A 21507-nucleotide genomic window follows, 5' to 3' on the forward strand; every position below is an offset into this window, starting at 1 on the left:
CAAGGTGATGGCAGCTTTTGTAGGTCAGACCTCATTTTAAAATCTGTTATATACCAGGAATAATATGCTCATTCATCACAGGCTTTCATCCAAAGCGATTTACAGTAAACATATATTCAAAAGGCGTTTGAGGCTTATGCGGGAATCAAACTCACAGCCCTAGTCATGTTGCAAGCAACACATTCTAACCAACAGAGATATTGCAAAGCACATCTTTACATGTTCTTACAAGTACATGGGCTTTTCATATTGCGTGGGTAATGGGTTTGAGATTCAGATGTTCTAACACGATTTGTTGTCTTGGTCACTGGAGCCAGTAAACACTGAGATGCTTGTAGGTCTACATTGGTCTTGCATCTCTACCTTTACACACAATATCTTCTCGTCAAGTGACATTTTGACTTGCAAATTTCAGAAATATTTCACATGACATTAATGTGAAGACGCTGAAATCTGGAAATGTGACAAAGCTTTCAATAATTCAATGGGCCATCAACCCTTGTAAGAAAGGAGATGTTTTATTATACAGTTTCCCATCATTACAATAGGGTTTGTTGGCTCTGTGGGAGAAAATGAGGAGAACAGAAGGATGGTAATTATTTTAGGGCCAAGCAAAATGCTTTCAGAATATGTGAATTTGTCACAAATGGTCCCTCTTGAAATATTCCGTACTCCATGAAAACTATAGCAAAATGGCTTTAAGGATTTAACCTCCATAACAATCAAATGCTGCTAGATGAATGTTCTTGAAAATGCATTTCCTTTTTCAAGTCAATATTTGTCATTTGCATCAGTAAGCATTAGTGGTTAACACAAAGCAGACATGAGGACAAAGGAGATATAAACTCCTTTCTGTGCTTGCAAACATTGCCGCGAGAACACGTTTACATGTCGCTTATGAGTGCATTTCACACTACTTGTGGATTATGATTGTATTTTAAGGCTTGTATGAATGTCCTGCTTAATACAATGTTTGTGTCATCAATGCAAATCAACTGCATTATACTTTTAAATGAAACACGTGAACTTCAACCAGTAAAATGACTCTTTGGCTAGCTTTTGCTACAGCCTATGTCAATGAGCGTTAGCATTCTAGCTAACAACTGATGCATCCAAAATAGTTATTTTGCAAAGATCACAACTAAATAGAATCTTATCGGCAGTTCAAGCAAAAATCAAAACATCATTGTAAGCATATGAGAACCCATAAAAGTTATTTTGTTTCGAAGTAATACAAATGGCGATGGTTTGCTTACTGCAGCCAAGAGTCGCGTGCATCAGTGCGTGACGTCAGTGTGTCGTGAACTGGAAAAGGGTCTATATAGAGATTCAAATAAAGACCCATACCTCACTCATATTCTGAATGTTCTTGAAAACTTATTTTCCTTTTTCAACTCAATATTTATCATTTGCAACAGCGAGAATTTGTATTTAATTTTTAACACTAACACTAACCCAGTCCCCAATAACCAGTCTCTGGAATGATCACCACTGAGAGGACAATTGATGCTAATCTGATGCTCTAGATTCTAGGGGAATTCTTTGATGTTACCTGACACCATTGTGCTTCTAGTTGATTTAGCATGGATTGCAGTGATATGTACCCTACTGTATATCTTGCTCGCGTTTCAGCCTCACATGTGACTCCCTTTCAAACAGAGAAGAATGGCATTAACAGAGAGCTGGAACCATCCACTTAAGTAGTTTAGCGATGGCTTTGAAAATACTGAGAGAGGAATGCTACCTCAGAGGATATTGCAATTGTCCTCCATGTGAATGGAGTAGTGCAGTTGTCAAAGCAAGTAAACGGTTGTACAAAGAGATCTAATGCAGAGCTGTGCTGGACTGGGAGCAACGCCACCATTTCCACTCACGTAGAAAATATCATTACAACGAATGCCAATCTCCAAGGGAGGGCTACAGACCTGAGCTCTTGGTTGCCAAATTCACAATGCAAGCTCAAATAGATACTGTAGGTATAACAGGTGAAGCTATTCTGAGTAATGAAACATAAAACCTTTATGCTAGTTAATCAAAGTAATGCGATAATTGAGACAATGACGTGTACATGTAGAGTTGTTAATCACATAACAGTTGTGAAATGGGTTTCACAGATGCCAACTTCACAGGTACTGATTGGGAGGTGTCTATTTACAAGGTGTGAGGTAATAGCATATGTGCAGGTGACATGCAAGTTCTGCCTAGGATGGTTATGGGGTTATAGTCCTAGACACAGTAGTGAATCTATACACCTATGCAGATCTTTAAAAGCCAGACACAGTGGTGAATCTATACGTCTATGTAGATCTTTGAAAGCCAGACACAGTGGTGAATCTATACGTCTATGTAGATCTTTGAAAGCCAGACACAGTGGTGAATCTATATGCCTATGCAGATCTTTAAAAGCCATTTTCCATCACCCTCTTTTATCTTGTAATTTAGTTCATATGGATTTGATTACCTGTCATTTGAATTAAAAATCCTAATTCTCTTTGCCCTACTTTCCAAACGAATCAAGTCATGTTTCAGAGGCAATTATATGGAAGCCTCGAAAAGTATGAGTTGTGCAAAATATTCCCGGAGTGACATCAGCTTAATTCCTTTTAACCACCACACCTGGCAAAACAAGTGAATAGGAACACAACTACGCTTGCACAAGCAATTCATAATTAGGACCTGAATCATTTGTAAGTTGACTGCGTGACCCTGGGAATCATCTAATGCATAAACAGTTTGGCGAGGGCGTCTATAACTGGCTACATCCAGATGAACCCATCTGAATAGGTCTTCTAATAGACAGCTAGAGTCCGAATTGGGGGTATGCTAATGTAGTGAGCTTGATCTAATGACAGTTACACTTATTTTACCTCCTCCATCATAGGGGGATCAGTCCTCAAAACAATATTGGTAACTTAAATATATTTGAAACTTTTTCTATTAATTATTCTACATAAATTGAGGTTGAGCAAGATTTAAAAATACAGAGGCACGCAGAGGATGCTGATAATGGTGGAGAACAGCGACATATCTAAAGCATAGAAATGACCTGGTGGCAGAGTCAAGGGAATTAAAAGAGCAAAAAGCAGCAACAATTGAACCTTGGGGAATGCCATTTCTTCTTTAGTGCAAGGGCTAGGATGAAGTACATGTAATGCCTTTCGCTAGCCCAGGCATGACGAACACAGTTAAATACTGTGTTTGCTTTCTCTGAGTCAGGAGGAGTCCTGGTAGATCCACTCAGACAGCACACAGGTCAAAAGGGGTGACTGGAGGGGAGAATGTTCACATCAACTTAACATCCATTTCCACACTATTGTCCTCCTGAAATTCAAGTCTGGTATTGTGTCGGAAATATGCAACAGAAATGACATGCCATCTTGTCATTATGTTGATTTGATTAAAGCATAGATGATAGAAACGTCTTTCTGTATCAAAGTAGTATTGGATTATTTGATACTTGGGGGGCAAGTCAGACAGGAATTATAATTGAGTTATTTTAATATAAAAGTACACGATTCTTCCTCGAAGGAAAGGCATTCTGCAGACCTCTATTTTAGGTTAATTAGGTCTGGTTGCATTCCTTTGTCCTTCATAGATGCTTTAATTGTTTACCTATTATCTCATTGCAGCATGACATGTGTTAGCAGCAGACTGGCTGATTATATTTAGGCCTTGGTACCAAAATGAACACTGAGGGATTTAAAGGTTCTAGCTGTGCCCTTTAACAACCCTGGAGCATTGGACTAAACAGATTTCTCTTTAGAATGAATACAAAGGAGAAAGCTATGTTAGCACACAGCATTAGATATTAATACATTTTGTTAATGTACGCTCTAATCTGTACTATACTGCTGTTCTCTGTAGAGGGCTACTTTATGCCCCATTTGAGTTTGGAAATGTTTTGTCTAAAGGGTATAGTGCCCTTCGGCTGCATAGTTCCAGCCTGTCACGTTGTGTCTCGTTCAGTCTGGCTGAACCCTCTCATCTTCCTGCATCTCCTCAGAACTGAAGGCTCTTGTTAAGCACAAAGCTTGTAAAAGTCACCGAACACAGACTTTTATTCAGCATTTACTCAGCGTGGTGTTTAAGTTTATCTCACATCCTGTGAAGTGGGCCATCTTGACTCCTCAGTTACCTCAGTATCAGTGGGTTTGTGTTCTCCGCCTCGCTGCCGTCCGTGACCGTTTACCCAGTGACACGAGCATTATAACTTGTGAAGGTCCGCAATGGTCTTCTGTGATCTCTGGCAGGCAACCAAGTGAACCACCCCGGACTGCCCATGGTTGCTACAGCACGCTCCACCAAAGACAGTGCTTATCTGAGGAAGCAGAGAAAATCCATCAGCCCTAAACTCTATTTAAAGGCAGCAAGTGGTACTGTAGGCCTACTCCTCCTATGATTGTGGCGAAAATAGTATACAACTGTCCAAATGACATCATCATTGTGCGCCATATAGATTCTGTCTATATGCCCCCTTCAACAATACTAGATGTATTCCCCTACACACTCATACCACTGTGGGTGAATCCTACTTTATTGCAAATGTGGCTCTTGGTTGTGGTATACAATGAACCATGGGTGATCTGCGTCCTCTGCAGGTATATTGGTGTGAGCCTCACGGTGATACATGCGTTCGGTTCTGCTCGCTCATCTCCATGCTGAAAGTCTGTGAGCTGCAGTCCAACAATAATGACGGAGAATGGGTGATAAAACGCAGCAATGTTGAACCTCCGGCCTCCGTTTTCCGTCTTCCCACGGGAGATTTACTTAGATATGGTGGCTCATCCGCCCTGTTCCTCCCCCATCCCCCTTCACCAACACATTAAAACCCCCAGTCTTATTACCGCCTGTCTGCAGGCCAAATCCCTCAGCCCTTGGGGCCCTTTTATATTGTCACCCCCCCCACCCCCCATTCAGCCACCACCGATAGATAAATAATTCCAGATTATACCTTTGCACGCTGTTATGGTTTTGGGAGCTGCATCACTGGGTGGGAAATGGTGGATGTGTGTGGGGAGGCAAACTATTCTGCTGGGGAGTAGAGATTAAATGGAGAATTGATCTAGCTCTTGCAATCCATGTGAAAAAGCAAACTACCTCCCTGTGGTCAGTGTTTTTTATTTATTTATTTATTTAACCAACCAAGCTATTTCTTGGCTGTTTGAACAAACTGCTGTGTGCTTTAGGTTGGTGCCTGCTATGTGTCTATCTATGCAAAGACCATTGCTTTCACAATATCCTACCACCTGACCCTTCTTGAGAGGTAGCTTGAAGGAACAGCACAGTATTGCTGCACCCAAAGCATGCCGTTCTATGGAAGATCCTTACTGTCATAGTGTTGTCTATCACTATGTAACAATGAACCACATTTTGGAAGTAGCAAGACTCTCTGCAGGATTCCTACTGTTCAAATAATAGATTTAATAATAATAGATTTATACAGTTATTTTCATTACAGTAAATAAAGAATCTCAAAACAAAACAAAAATGAAGTTACTAATTATTAATGAAGATATATATAGTTCATGTTGGACTAGATCGAGGGTCATGTGAAGGGTGACAGATGGAGGAGAAGGAACACACAGTCCTTGAGCTGGTCCCGCTGCTCCCCGCAAACGCCACCTGTGTCTGGGCTCGGCAGGGGCCGCCGTCACCGCCCTCGCAGTCCTTCAGAAAGGACAGCAACCTTCTTACACACGCACAGGCACACACACACACACACACACACATGCACACACACACACACACACACACACACACACATAAAAGAACACACACGGACATACAGGAACACACACACATAAAGGAACACACAGACATAAAGAACACACAGACATAAACACACAGACATAAAGGAACACACAGACATAAAGGAACAGACATAAAGGAACACACAGACATAAAGGAACACACAGACATAAAGGAACACACAGACATAAAGGAACACACAGACATAAAGGAACACACAGACATAAAGGAACACACAGACATAAAGGAACACACAGACATAAAGGAAACACAGACGTAAAGACATAAAGGAACACACAGACATAAAGGAACACACAGACATAAAGGAACACACAGACATAAAGGAACACACAGACATAAAGGAACACACAGACGTAAAGGAACACACAGACGTAAAGGAACACACAGACGTAAAGGAACACACAGACGTAAAGCAACACACAGACGTAAAGGAACACACAGACATAAAGGAACACACAGACATAAAGGAACACACAGACATAAAGGAACACACAGACATACACACTTAGTGGTGCATATACAGTGCTATCGGAAAGTATTCAGAGCCCTTGAGTTTTTCCACATTTTGTTATGTTACAGCCTTATTCCAAAATGGATTTGATTTTTAAACAATCCACAGCATTCTACACACAATATCCCATAATGGCAAAGCAAAAACAGGTTTCTAGAACATTTAGCAAATTTATTAAACAGAAATGCCTTATTTACATAAGTATTCAGACCGATTGCTATGAGACTCGAAATTGAGCTACAACTTAGTTGGAGTCCACCTATGGTAAATTCAATTGATTGGACATGATTTGGAAAGGCACACACCTGTCTATATAAGGTCCCATAGTTGAAGGTGCATGTCAGAGAAAAAAACAAGCCATGAGGTCGAAGGAATTGTCCTTAGAGCTCCGAGACAGCATTGTGTCGAGGCACAGATCTGAGGAAGGGTACCACAACATTTTTGCAGCATTGACGGTCCCCAAGAACACAGAGGCCTCCATCATTCTTAAATTGAAGAAGTTTGGAACAACAAAGATTCTTCCTATAGCTGGCCTCCCTGCCAAATTAGCAATCGGGGGAGAAGGGCCTTGGTCAGGCAGGTGACCAAGAACCCGATGGTCACACTGAGAGAGCTCCAGAGTTCCTCTGTGGAGATGGGAGAACTTTCCAGAAAGACAACCATCTCTGCAGCACTCCACATATCAGGCCTTTAGGGTAGAGTGGCCAGACGGAAGCCACTCCTAAGTAAAAGGCATAACTGCCCGCTTGTATTTTGCCAAAGGGCACCTAAAGACTCTCAGACCATGAGAAACAAGATTCTCTGTTCTGATGAAACCAAGATTGAACTCTTTGGCCTGGATGCCAAGCGTCACATCTGGAGGAAACTTGGCACCATCCCTATGGTGAATCATGGGGGTGGCAGGATCATGCTGTGGAGATGTTTTTCAGCGGCAGGGACTGGGAGACTAGTCAGGATCGAGGCAAAGGATGGATGGGGTAAAGTACAGATGGATCCTTGATGAAAACCTGCTCCAGAGCGCTCAGGTCCTCAGACATGGGGTGAAGGTTCACCTTCCAACAGGACAATGACCCTAAGCACACAGCCAAGACAACGCAGGAGTGGCTTCGGGACAAGTCTATGAATGTCCTTGAGTTGCCCAGCCAGAGCCTGGACTTGAACCCAATCTGAAAATACCTGTGCAGCAGTGCTCCCTATTCAACCTGACAGAGCTTGAGAGGATCTGCACAGAAGAATGTGAGAAACTCCCCAAATACAGGTGAGCCAAGCTTGTAGTGTCACACCCAAGAAGACTCAATGCTGAAATCGCTGCCAAAGGTGCTTCAACAAAGTACTGAGTAAAGGGTCTGAATACTTTTGTAAATGTAACATTTCCATATATTTAATTTTTATAAATGTGCAAAAATGTCTTAAACCTGTTTTCTCTTTGTCATTATGGGGTATTGTGTGTAGATTGATGACGGGAAAAATGGTTTCATACATTTTAGAATAAGGCTGTAATGTGACAAAATGTGGAAAAAGTCAATGGGTCTGAATACTTTCTGAATGCACTGTACATGGACAGGAGTGCCATTGGCAGGAACGGAGAATCCCACACAACCCACTCACAAACACATACATAGTCACATTCTGACAAGAGTGGTACATTTTGTTCTCTGCCAGTAACACCCACACGGAGCCACCTCCAAACACCCACACACAACAGGAGGTTGGGGGTACCTTAATTGGAGAGGATGAGCTCGTGGTAATGGCTGGAGCGGAATTGGTTGAATTGTATCATATACATCAAACATGTGTTTCCATGTGTTTATTCCATTCCATTTGCTCCATTCCGGTCATTATTTTGAGCCGTCCTCCCCTCAACAGCCTCCTCTGCCACACACACACAAGCAAAAGACAGCTACTGTGTACTCACATGCACACGCACACACGCACATGCATACACACACACACACACACACACACACACACACACACACACACACACACACACACACACACACACACTCACTCTCACACACACACACCCTGTCAAGTGTGCCATTTCATCCACTCTTCCAATCACTCTCACACTCTCCACCAAGTCCACTGCATGCCTTTACATAACACGGCACATTTTAGGCCAACACGTGACCTTGCTCATCCACAACTTCAAATTCTCCTGATCCCTTTCAATTTCAACTCTTTGTGCACGATGCACACTCACTCCTTTCACCATTAAAAATTGGCCCTCTGGACTGAACTGAGGAGACCCTTTTAAGCTCTGTTGAGTTGGCGCCCGTTAGCGCCTGTTAGCTAGCCGCCTGTTAGCTAGCCGCCTGTTAGCTAGCCGCCTGTTAGCTAGCCGCACACACAGACTCCTCTCAGTAAATGCGTCCGAAAGGCCTCAGCAACCAGACCGTTTCCATTAGCACTTAGGCGACACAGCTGGTAGGGAGTGGCACCACTATGACTAAAGGGATGGTGGCTGTCTCATGCTGTTCCGCTGCAACTTTGTCACAATCAGATGAGCTAATTGGCCTGGGGAGCTGAGATTAAACGTACGGTGTGATGGGAGAAGAGGAACAGAACCACGTTGCTAAGAGAAAATGGTATTAATTAAAAGCCGATAACGTTCAGATGACGTCGTCAACAGTAGTAAAGACAAGCAAGGCTGAGAATATACAGTATACCTATGAAAGTTGTTTTGTCGGAAGCCAGGGTTTCCATGTAGATTTTCTGACTTATTAACAGCCAAGGGCCAGGAAAGGGCCATATTGTGTGAAATCAATTCTAATTACAACATTGCACACACAGAGATGGTAAAACCATGACAAAATAATGTATTTAGGATTTAACTTGACTGTGTGATAGAGTTGTCTGTCACTATGTAACAATGAACCACATGTTGGAAGTAGCAAGACTCTGTGCATGATTTCTATTTTTCAGATGATGATAATAATAAAAAATAATAATAATAGTAGATTTATAGAGTTATTTTCATTACAGTACATGAATAATCTCAAAACAAATGTGTGTGCAAGTTGGAAACATCTTCCCAGGCGTCTGGCAACCGCGGAGAGTGTCCACTCAAACGTCTGTGGCTCCACACACGCTGGAGGGAGATCAGTGACAGGGGCTCTTACCTTGTAGAGAAGTTCAATACATTGTTGAGACGGGATATTCTTTATTCTGACCTTGAGTGAAAATATTAGTTAGAGTGAAATATTTGTTCCCCACGATGCCTCAATGTTTTTTTGTCCTTTGTCGAATGATCTTCGTAGAAGTCACTGCAACAAGTCTGCTCTTTAATACAGCTCATCACAGCCTTGCCTTTTCATCAGTTCTCTAAAAGTAACTGTTTTCTTCAGCCGTGAATGTATTACATTATAAGGGTTTTTGTAGAACGGTCAATCGTTTTACGGCCTCATTCAGATTTAGCTTTGTATTCAGCTTGCTTCCAAATGGCTTACATTTAAAGACACGATGTAACATCACACCCCACTCATTATACAATGAGTACAGTGGACCACAATTGGAAATGGAAGCATCTAAGGGTTACAATATTTTAGGTGGGGGGGATTGTGCAGTTTTGAACAGATCCGTTTTCATTACAAATCTATGTGGTCTCCAATGCTAAGGAGAGAAACTCCATTTCATTTAATTCACCACTATTTCACCCCTACGTGTAACGTATCATCAAAATGGGTGTTCAATGGCACGTTATATGACATCCACTGTAGAATGAAACTGTTAAGACTGATGTGTAAATCAACGAGGAGACCTCAAATGACCCTTTGTGAGATGTCGACAAAACCTAGTCCTAGTCGTTTGTTTGCTATGCTAACTCGCTAATGAAACACCAAATTTGACAGTGTGTTTATGAATTAACGTTCTCTTCTCAGGACGAGGTGCTGTAGTTTTGCCTAACTCCTGCTCGCCAGCATCAGAATGCATTGTGGAGAGTAGTCAGCGACCCCGAAGGTCATGGCGGGCGATCTCATACATTTCGGGTTGAAACCAGATGGCCGTGTGTTCTCTTCCTCCTCTGGAGAGCTAGGTGCAGCCTGGCTTGTCGGAACTTTACACAGATTGGATCAAGACAGCGGGACTAATGCTGAAAGAGTAAGCCTTTTGGACCGGGAAAGGTTCGTGAAGGATGGGGTGTGGTGGAGCCATCTCCACTGCATCTTCCTCTGTCATCAGGGAGGCCCAGTTCTCATTAAAATACATTTCCAGCGAGTTGGGGCATGAGCGGTGTGGTGTGTGAGGGTGTCTGGGTATCCATGGGTGGCCGTGAGAGAGAGAGCGAGAGCACAGGCATGGGTCCAGCTGTTGGAGGAGAGTATGTGAAGTTTCCGTACTGAATACACAATGTCTCATGCCTCGACACGCTCCGTGTCAGACCTCGATGTGAGGAGAATACATATAGGAGCAGCCCTCTGCAATCTGACTCTCACTCTAAATGTAGTGTTTGACTTTTACATCTTTTAAAGTTATGTAGACATTCTTTAATCTATTATTCGTGAGTGTATTTTGCTGAAATGTGTGGTCTTGATTTGAGGAAAATACACAAGCATCCCTCTCAGGGACATCAAAAAGGTAGCAAAGTGAATTTCTTTAATTCGACAGTGTAAGTGATCTGACTGTCCTAGTGTGATTTTTTTTTGTCATAATGCTCAGAGCTGCTGGCATAGTGTCAGTTTTGCAGGTTAAGCAAACCGCTTAATTATGACGAGGGGAACACTTTCCAAAAAGTTGGGAAGGAAAACATGCTCACGTCCCAGATGTGATCTATATGACCTGTCGCCACTTACAACTACTAGAAGCCAAATGTCTGCACAGAATAAACCATTAGATGTTAATCAACTCCCCTCTTCTCCATTTATAATAACTGCCTGCGTTTTTGTCTTCATGTTCTCTTTTCCTTCCCAATAGTCCAACATTTCGACATACAGTATGTAAATGTCCATCTGCTTGGTCAATGCAGAGTATGCATGAGCAATTGGTCTCTGAGGTAATGCCTATTCACTGGGCTTTTGGCAGGTCTGTCCAGCCTCTTTTCACTTCGGAATAGAAGTGATCCAGTGACGCACTCCAGGGCTACGGTATATTCCGTAATGAAATCCAGATGTCATTGAATAAGACTTCTCTGTGCTCTTTTTTTCTAGCATATCTAACAAGCCCGGCCAGGGGTAGAGATCAATGAGAGGATGTCCTATTATCTGCTTATTATCAGCTATCTTCAAATCCTGCCACAGAACTCCAAGCCATAAAAAAAGACCTTTGTTCTCAAGTCTTGACCCACTGTCCAGTTGTCCACAGTCTCTGACAGAGATAGCCATGGCCGAAGAGTCCAACGCAAAGCGCATCAAAAGGAAATCATTTAGAGGGTCTTTAAAAGGGTTCACGTTCGGAGTTGTTGTTTCCTCTGTTGTTCAATACTGTACTGTGGGTTCCCTCATAACAGACCCATGACTGACATGTCTTCCCCCCCTTTCGTTCACCTCTAAAGGAGCTACCAAAGACATGGGGAAAATGCTGGGTGGGGAAGAGGCTGAGAAGGATCCTGATGCGGAGAAAAAGGAGGAGGAAAGACAAGAGGCACTTCGGCAACAGGAGGAGGAGAGGAAGGCAAAATATGCAAAAATGGAATCGGAGAGAGAAAATGTCCGACAGGGCATCAGGGATAAGGTAAAAAATGTAATCCTGTTAAATTATGAATCTTATTTAAATATATTCAATCCCATTGCAAGTTTCATACTCACATGTGATTGCCTCCCGAAGCAAAACTCATGCATACATTATTATAATGTTGATGTGTGTGTGTGTGTGTGTGTGTGTGTGTTTATGTGTATGTCTATCTGTCTGTGCATAAACAAACAATGCACTATGCTTGTTGAATTCCTATTTGATAATTATTTCCATGTCATCCAATGTTGAAAATCTGGTAGCTTGGTTCAGTAGCAGTGTCTTTTGAGCCTGGCAAGAAAAGAGTGACTTGATATAACCTCAGAGAAACATGCTTTAGAGTTGGGGAATTATCTGTGAGCTTGAGTGAGTCATGAGAGCCCTTGCTTTGGAGAGAGACAGAAATGACAAAGTGCAGCTTCAGCAAGTGTTGGAAACCGAAGACTGTGGAGACTGACTAAATGTCTTCTTAGCAAAGACTAATTTCTCAAGCAAGATTTTATCTAGGACTGTCTGGGAGTGGTCTGAGTGGGGAGGGGAAAACTGAAAACTAGCTGTTATTGGCAGAGGTTTGGAACTCTTTCTTATTGGTCTATTCAAGTGGAACTGACAGCATTTTACCAATCTGTTCATATAGAACCCCAGGAAGAATATGACAAGCAAGCACTCATGGTCATTTTCATATATTTCAAAATTCATTTAATGTTAAAATTATCTAGCAATATAGAGTGGGAAAGCAGCCATGCGCTAAGACAGTTAATAAAACCATCGGTCTTGTCCAGGAGTCTACATGGACGAATGCGCCATAGCCAATCAGAGCTACAGTAGACCTATATGCAAATAATCCATTTGGTACACTGGCCATTTATTTAACCAGGCAAGTCAGTTAAGAACAAATTCTTATTTTCAATGACGGCCTAGGAATAGTGGGTTAACTGCCTTGTTCAGGGGCAGAACGACATATTTTTACCTTGTTGGGGATTCGATCTTAAAACCTTTCGGTTACTAGGCCAATGCTCTAACCACTAGGCTACCTGCCACCCCATAACTCACTTTGAACTGGACTGTGTTTACAGGTAGTAGCAACAACAGGGTCAGTTTAGATCATTAGAACGCATTCGCCAAAATCCACAAAATACACCTGAATGGATTTCTGAAAATACATAAACACCACGGGAGTCCTATTCATCAAACAACCAAGAAAAAGGTAGGCTCTCTGTCCCTCGGTTGCCTATGCACATCAACAATAACAACAAGATCAACAAATAATGCTAGCCAGAGCAAGATTGGCTAAAATCGAACGAGGGAACATTATTTAAACCCTCAAACCTTTTTTAAAATCTAGTTGACCGTCAAAATTGCACAGATAAACAATGGGGAATAGTAGACTGCTCGTCCTTCTGCAGCTTGCCTGCCAAGGCATGCTTGTCTTAACCCACCTTTTGACAACTGAATGAGAACTTGCCTGCCCATTTGATCATGTCAAATACATTTGATTGACAACAAAGAGATATGCTAAAGAGATATGCTAACTGTGGATATCGTTCAAGTTCAGTATAGCAAGCTAGCTACAGTAGTAAAGCGATTCACATTTCATGCTAGCTAACCATGACACTTGCATCTCTAGCTGTAGCAACTGAAAAATTCTATGACATCATCCCAGCAGCTAGCTAAGTAATGTTATGCCTGGTGTTTTTAGCTTGCTAAATAAATAGATATGCTATCCCAGGGGTGTCAAACTCAATCAGCGCAAGGGCCATATTGAAAAAAACTCAACGAAATTGCAGGCCAGACATAACCTATTTGATTTATTTTTTTTACATGCAACTGCAAACCCAATGGCCCTTTATAATGTCTGTATATAGCATTTTAACATTAAAATAAAATATAAATTATATTTGTCCAGCCTTTGCTGCTATGTTTGCAGATGTGCATAATATGCTGCAACTCTAATCAAAAAGTATGTAATAACTCCAAATAACAAAAACGTAGCAAGATTGTTGCAACATTTAAACTTAAAACTAGTTTGATTTTTTTTGCACTGCTCCGGTGCGGCCAGCCTAGGATACTGATCAATTGTTGCTGTAATAGGCCTCCGTGTTTCTCCTTTGCATTGTGTTTTGTTGCAGGTTTAGTTTTTAGATTATTAATTGTCAAGCTTTAAAATACGAAGACAGACTGCAACATTTTAGGAGCCGAGCTAGGACTGTGGCGTGTGTCTGTACACTTTCCCTCCGCTGCGCGCTGTAAACGGGACACATGGAAGCAGTGCAATTGAAGTTGAATTCACCAATGCGAGCGCATCGCGAGCGCATCAGGATGTCATTTAATGAAGTAGATGACTCAACGTTGACTCGTTTGTGTGTCCTATACAGCCCACTGGCCTTGTTTGACACGTTATGACAGACTTGTGTTCATTGCCCTTGCTAGTTTGATTGTATTGACATTTCCAGCCTTAGTCGTCCGTTTTTGTTTAAAAAATTGAGTCAATAAAACTGAACAGTGCATGCCAAATGGGTGGAGGCAGCAAGCAATGTACCAGGCCAGCGGTGATTTACAACCTGATAGCAATATTTCTTGCACTACCAAGAAATGTATTGTGGTGAATTATAGTAATCAGGGATTTAACTGCATCCATCTATTCTGCCAACAATGTCTTAATGTACATGGATCAAATATAACCTATATTTAAACCTCTTATAAAGTTGGTTTTGAAGCATAAACTGGGAATTTGATATTTTGGACTGATATGATTGTCTGTTTGTTTCATACCTCCAAAGTAGTTAAAACGCTATCACCAGGCAGGCCAAAACTCCATCCCACCAAAACAGGCATCAATTTCAGGCATTATCATTTTAACAATTTCACAGTATTATTACAACCTCATAGTGTGAAAATATACACTGAATGTGCAAAACATGAAGGACACCTTCCTAATATTGAGTTGCACCCCCACGTTTGCCCTCAGAACAGCCTCGATTTGTCGTGGCATGGACTCAAAGGTGTCAAAAGCGTTCCACAGGAATTCTGGCCCATGTTGACTCCAATGCTTCCCACAGTTGTGTCAAGTTGGCTGGATGTCCTTTGGGTGGTGGACCATTATTGATACACATGGGAAACTATTGATCATGAATAACCCAGCAGTATTGCAGTTATTGACACAAACCGGTGCGTCCAGTACCTACCCAATTCAAAAGCACTTAAATCTTTAGTCTTGCCCATTGTTACAAACCGGCTCATAGACCATAACAAAGACAGAGAAAACACGGAGATAAATAAATAACCTAAATATATTTATTACACTAAGTAAACTATATACAAGTAACAGTGGTGTGTGTAGTGGATGCATGCATAGATGGTGATAATGAGGGGTGTTGAGAGGTGCCAAAACAAATGAACACAAAGAAGCCCCAAAATGTCACAACAAAAACAACAGTGTGTCTGAGTGGAGAGAGTCTCCTTGATGTATGGGGGGAAAAACAAGAGCAGAGAGAAAGAATATGGTAGACAGAATGGGAGAGTCGTCACAACCCCCGTTTCTCTGTAGAAACTCTGTACAGTGCATTCGGAAAGTATGTAGACCTCATGACATGTTCCACATTGTTACATTACAGCCTTATTCTAAAATGGATTAAATAAACTATGAATCTACACACAGTACCCCATAATGACAAAGTGAAAACAGGTTTAGAAATGTTTGTTAATTTATTAAAAATAAACAGAAATCTTATTTACATAAGTATTCAGACCCTTTGCTATGAGACTGGACATTGAGCTCGGGTGCATCCTGTTTCCATTGATCCTTGAGCTGTTTTTACAACTTGATTTTAGTCTACCTGTGGTAAATTCAATTGATTGTACATGATTTGGAAAGGCAGTTGGTCCCACAGTTGACAGAAAAAAACAAGGTCATGAGGTCGAAGGAATGGTCCGTAGAGTTCCGAGACAGGACTGTGTTGAAGCACAGATCTGGGGAAGGGTTCAAAAACATTTATCCAGCATTGAAGGTCCCCAAAAACACAGTGGCCTCCATTCTTTCTATAGCTGGCCACTTGGGGGAGAAGGGCCTTGGCCTCCCTGACCAAGAATCTGATGGTCACTGACAGAGCTCTAGAGTTCCTCTGTGGAGATGGGAGAACCTTCCAGAAGAACAACCATCTCTGCAGCACTCCACGAATCAGGCCTTTATGGTAGAGTGGCCAGACTGAAGTCACTACTTAGTAAAAGGCACATGACAGCCCACTTGGAGTTTGCTAAAAGGCACCTAAAGACTCTCAGACCATGAGAAACAAGATTCTCTGTTCTGATGAAACCAAGATTGATCTATTTGGCATGAATGCCAAGCGTCACGTCTGGAGGAAACCTTACGGTGAAGCATGGTGGTGTCAGCATCATGCTGTGGGGATGTTTTCCAGCAGCAGTGACTGGGAGACTAGTCAGGATCGAGACAAAGAGGAACGGAGCAAAGTACAGAGAGATCCTTGATGAAAACCTGCTCCAGAGCGCCCAGGACCTCAGACTGGGGCAAAGTTTCACCTTCCAATGAGACACAAGCCCAAAATATTCCTTTCATCCTCGCCTGTGAAGATGACAGTCCTCTTCGGCCATCCCACCAGCGGTGCACAGGCACAGCCGGAAACCACACACACATAAGACAACAGGGACTGAGGTGGCCTGGGTGAACCCCAGTCATCACAGAGCACTGCCAGAAGTCAGTGCACACCATGTCCAAACACTAGGTCGTTTGTAATTAAACCTGTAAACCTAATCATGGCAACCCCTCCTCCCAATCCTTATGCATCTCTGCACAATAAGCTTTCAAAGACATAAGGGCGCTCCTTGACTCTGCGTGTGATAGGCCCTAACCAAATTGTGTTTAATATGGAGCTGTTGGAGAACCTGACCAAACAGACCATCTGAATATCCTTTTGCATTCCAAACAGCGAGATAAATTGAGTCAAAGCTTTTAGCATGAACTTAATCGTGATAGACCAGAGACGATAGGCAGCAGGAAACCTAGTGGTCTAACACATCACAGTGAACAGGTAACTACTACCATTCTTAGAGCGAGGCAAAGGGCCAACACAGTGAACAATCAGATACTCAAAAGGCCGGCTGACTATGGGAATAGGATACAGCGGTACAGGCTTAATAGCTTGATTAGTTTACCCGTTAATTGACAGGTTGATGAATGTAGAAACATCCCTCTTTAACTTAGACCAAAAGAAATGTCTAAGTATACGATTGTAGGTTTTCCTCATGCCCAGATGTCCAGGAGCATTGTCCTGGGAAGTTTTCAACACCAACTCACGAAACCTAACTGGTACAACAACCTGACTAAGAGCCTCCCCCACGAAACTACTATGAGGCACCCATTCTCTCATCAGGACATCATCCTGGAGAAAATAGCCATGGGCGACATCTCCTAACTGTTTCACGGACACAATTTGGTCATACAACTTTGTTCAACCCGATTTCCCAAATTAAAACACTATTCCCTGAATCAGTCTCAGCAGAGAAGGGTAACACAGACAAACAACCCAGAGGCACCTGTGTCCCTCAGGATCTTCATTGGCACTGGATTGTTACTTCCTAACAGAGACACAAAATCCTCCCGAATGAAATGTAAATAATCTGGGTCAATTGGGACTTTCACATGAACCTGGGCATGAGACCGAGTGAGAGGAGTCAATGGATGTCGGACAGGCGCTGCTAACGCCGTAGGCTTAGGTTTAATATTAGCATGAGTACTACATTTACCCTTAGCCCTGAGAAAAGGACATTTGTTTTCCAATGATCTAGATGAATGAAGCACTGCCCGTGAACCACAGTGTCTCGGTAGGCAAGGCCCAAATCTATCCAAACGCCCCCACTCACTCGGAATACGGGGCTCTGCAAAGCCACTCTCGTGAGTCCAAACAAACTCGTCCGCCAAAACTGCAGCTTCAGAGACACTCTTATCGTTAATGTACGTGGCTATTCGATCAGGGATTATGTCCTTAAATTGCTCTAGCATAATTGTAAAATCAACATGAATCTGTTTATCAACCCTTTTTAAAGTTCTAAATCGTTGTCGGTATGCCTCAAGGACCAATTAGTAAATCTGTAACAGTGATTTTAACCTTACCATAGCTGACACTGTCGGCTACATCAAAAGCTGAATATGCTTCCTGCACTTTACCAGTCAACACATTGCAAGTGCGATCAAAAATCAGGCCAACTCCTAGCATCAGCAACGCGCTCAAACGAAAAGAACATCTCAGGTTCCTTGTCATTACATTTTGGCAACAGCAGTAAGTTTCAAACGTGTCCGGGGCACCTCCGGGAGAGGAGCGACGCGTAGGTAAATCAGGGTCACCTTCCCTAAGCAAACTCTCCCAAGTGCTTTCCTTCCCTAACCACTTCCAGCCACTCTTGTTGCAGCTTGGTTTTAGCGCGCTCCAATTCCTGTTTAAATTCCAGTTCCTTATCATGCTTAACACGATCATGCTCTAACTGTAGCAGAAGCAGTTCTTTCTGTTGTTCAAAGGAAAGACTACAAGGGCTAACCATCGGAGCGGCCATTTTAGTGAAACGGGGAGATGGCGGGGGGGTATACCACTCTCCATCAGATTAGCCTTCAATATCAACCTAACAATGTTTTGGGGTGATTATCACTAATCAAATCCAATTTTATTTCTCACTCGCGCTGAATACAATAGGTGTAGACCTTATCATGAAATGCTTACTTACAAGCCCTTAACCAACAATGCAGTTCAAGAACTAGAGTTAATCAAATATTTACTAAATAAAGTAAAGAAATTCTAATCAATCACTAAGGTAACACAATACATTTACATAACAATTAGGCTATATACAGGGGGTTCAATGTAAATCATATGGGTGGCCATTTGATTAGTTTAGTTGTTAAGCAGTCTTATGGCTTGGGATTAGAAGCTGTTACAGAGCCTTTTGGTCCTAGACTTAGCACTCCGGTACCACTTGCCATGTGGTAGAAGAGAGAACACTATGACTTGGGTGACTGGAGTCTTTGACAATGTTTTGGGCCTTCCTCTGACACCGCCTATTATATAGGTCCTGGATGTCAGGAAGCTTGGCCCCAGTGATGTACTGGGCTGTATACACTACCCTCTGTAGCGCCTTACGGTCAGATGCCAAGCAGTTGCCATACCAGGCGGTAATGCAACCGGCCAGGATGCTCTCGAAGGTGCAGCTGTAGAACTTTGAGGATCTGGGGACCCATGCCAAATCTTTTTCAGTCACCTGAGGAGGAAAATGCGTTGTCGTGCCCTCTTCACAACTGTCTTGGTGTGTTTGGACCATGATAGTTTGTTGGTGATGTGGACACCAAGGGACTTGAAACTCTCGACCCGCTCCACTTCAGTCCTGTCGATGTTAATGGGGGCTTGTACGGCCCTCCTTTTACCTATAGTCCACGATCAGCTCCTTTGTCTTGCTCACATTGAGAGAGGTTGTGGTCCTAGTATCACGCTGCTAGGGTTCTGACCTCCTCCCTATAGGCTGTCTCATCATTGTCAGTGATCAGGCCTACCACTGTTGTGTCGTCAGCAAACTTGATGGTGTTGGAGTCGTGCTTGGCCACACAGTTGTGGGTGAACAGGGAGTGCAGGAGGGACTAAGCACACACCCCTGAGGGGCCCCAGTGTTGATAAGCAGCGTGGCAGACGTGTTGTTGCTTACCCTCACCCGATCCCAGGTGTGTCCCATTTCACTGACGACACTCCCAGCTCCGCCCACAGACATATTATTAAGGAAAACTAGAGCAGAGAGAAAGAATAGAGCAGACAAAGTAGGAGGGTCATCATACCATACACCCTCTTAATGGAGCACATACACAATCTATGTCTCAAGTGTCTCAAGGCTTAAAAATCCTTCTTTAACCAGACTTCTCCCCTTCATCTACACTGATTGAAGTGGATTTAACAAGTGACATCAAGAAGGGATCATAGCTTTCACCTGGATTCACCTGGTCAGTCTATGTCATGGAAAGAGCAGGTGTCCTTATTGTTTTGTAAACTCACGTTTTTTGACTGCACTGGGCCTTTAACATCCAACACAATAGGTGTGATCAGTCTTTAAACCAGACTTAAAGGTTTCCTCACTGTATGTAATCTGTAGATGTTACTGTTAGTAAGTGTGGAGTAATGTGTGGAATCATCACCGTCTGTGAGATAACCGACTTCCTATTTAATGCCAATCCATTGCTATGCAAAGAGAGGGGCTAAAGACGCGTCTTATTTGCGGCACTGGCACTTAGCTGATCTCACCAGGATTAAGAATTCATCCCCATGTGTCACTCAAGATGTGACTGAGATGCAGTAACATCTCTGTTGATCTTCTCCAACATGCACAACCATACTATTGGCATCAGCAAAATGCTACGGCTCTTTCAGTAACTTCTAGCAAACTTGTGCTGTCTCTATTGTGCCGTTGTGTAAAGCAGTCAGGAATTGTCTTGGAAAATCAAGTGAGTCAGCTTATTTCATTGTTTAAGCCTCGAAGATGAAAGAACGCTTTCTAGCAGGCCTACCATGAAAGAATCATGAGCAATTAGCAATTTCACATTGGAATATGAAATATGACCAGTGTGTTAGAAAAATGATGTATTTACCTGATTTGTTTGATATTAATAGTTAACGATTATACACTTAACAGAAAGTAGGACATTTCTGTTCTGTTTAATTTTGTGTTTCTATAAAGAGATGGTTTCCACTCTAGGTTCCTGCAGTTAGTCTGGGAGTATGGTCAAATAAATGGGTTTTGCTAGAGATAGCTTGAGCTGACAATGACTTGGTGATAAAACCCTAAAGCTGGCATTCCATAGACAAGATGTGGTGTGTGTGACCTGAGATAGAGAGAGCCTGGAAGAGTTTAGAACAATCCCTCATTGTCTCATCTTCCTGCCATCTGGGAAACTAAGCCAGGTTGTGGGTAAAACAACACCCCATGCAGATAACCAGGAGATAGACCAGGGTGGCTTATGGGAGGGGTGGAACCAGCCCCAATAAGGATTTTTAGGTCCTATATATGATCTTTATTTTTTCGTTATGAGTTAGGCTGCTCGGCCGGTTGACTAGTCTCATTATTACAATAATTAATCGATATTGAATAAAGATGATTGTTTGAAGAAATAACAAAGTCTCTCACTTGATTCGAATATTCCACAATACCAGTCTGATGCATTTTAATGAATGTCTTACACACTTTTGATGTGTGTTATTGTGACAAAATTAGCATTAGTATTTCTATATGCCTCAGATAGTACTGAGTAGAGGTCGACCGATTAATCTGAATGGCCGATTAATTGGGGCCAATTTCAAGTTTTCATAACAATCGGAAATCTGTATTTTATATATATACATATATATATACATTTTCTTTTTTTTTAATACCATTATTTAACTAGGCAAGTCATTTAAGAACAAATTCTTATTTTCAATGACGGCCTAGGAATGGTGGGTTAACTGCCTCGTTCAGGGGCAGAATGACAGATTTTCACATTGTCAGCTCGGGGGATCCAATCTTGCAACCATACA

The 21507-nt window shown here is 42.3% G+C and overlaps 1 protein-coding gene across 1 annotated transcript in view; it reads left to right on the forward strand.

Annotated features, from left to right (window-relative positions):
- Positions 1-21507, forward strand: part of LOC112220998 (complexin-1) — a 57640-nt gene that overhangs the window by 29792 nt on the left and 6341 nt on the right. Inside the window, exon 3 of the mRNA XM_024383034.2 lies at positions 11775-11953. Within this exon, the coding sequence (XP_024238802.1) occupies positions 11775-11953 (179 nt within the window). The remainder of the gene's footprint in view (positions 1-11774; positions 11954-21507) is intronic.

This window comes from Oncorhynchus tshawytscha, linkage group LG21 (genome assembly GCF_018296145.1).
Source record: "Oncorhynchus tshawytscha isolate Ot180627B linkage group LG21, Otsh_v2.0, whole genome shotgun sequence".
Taxonomy (NCBI): domain Eukaryota; kingdom Metazoa; phylum Chordata; class Actinopteri; order Salmoniformes; family Salmonidae; genus Oncorhynchus; species Oncorhynchus tshawytscha.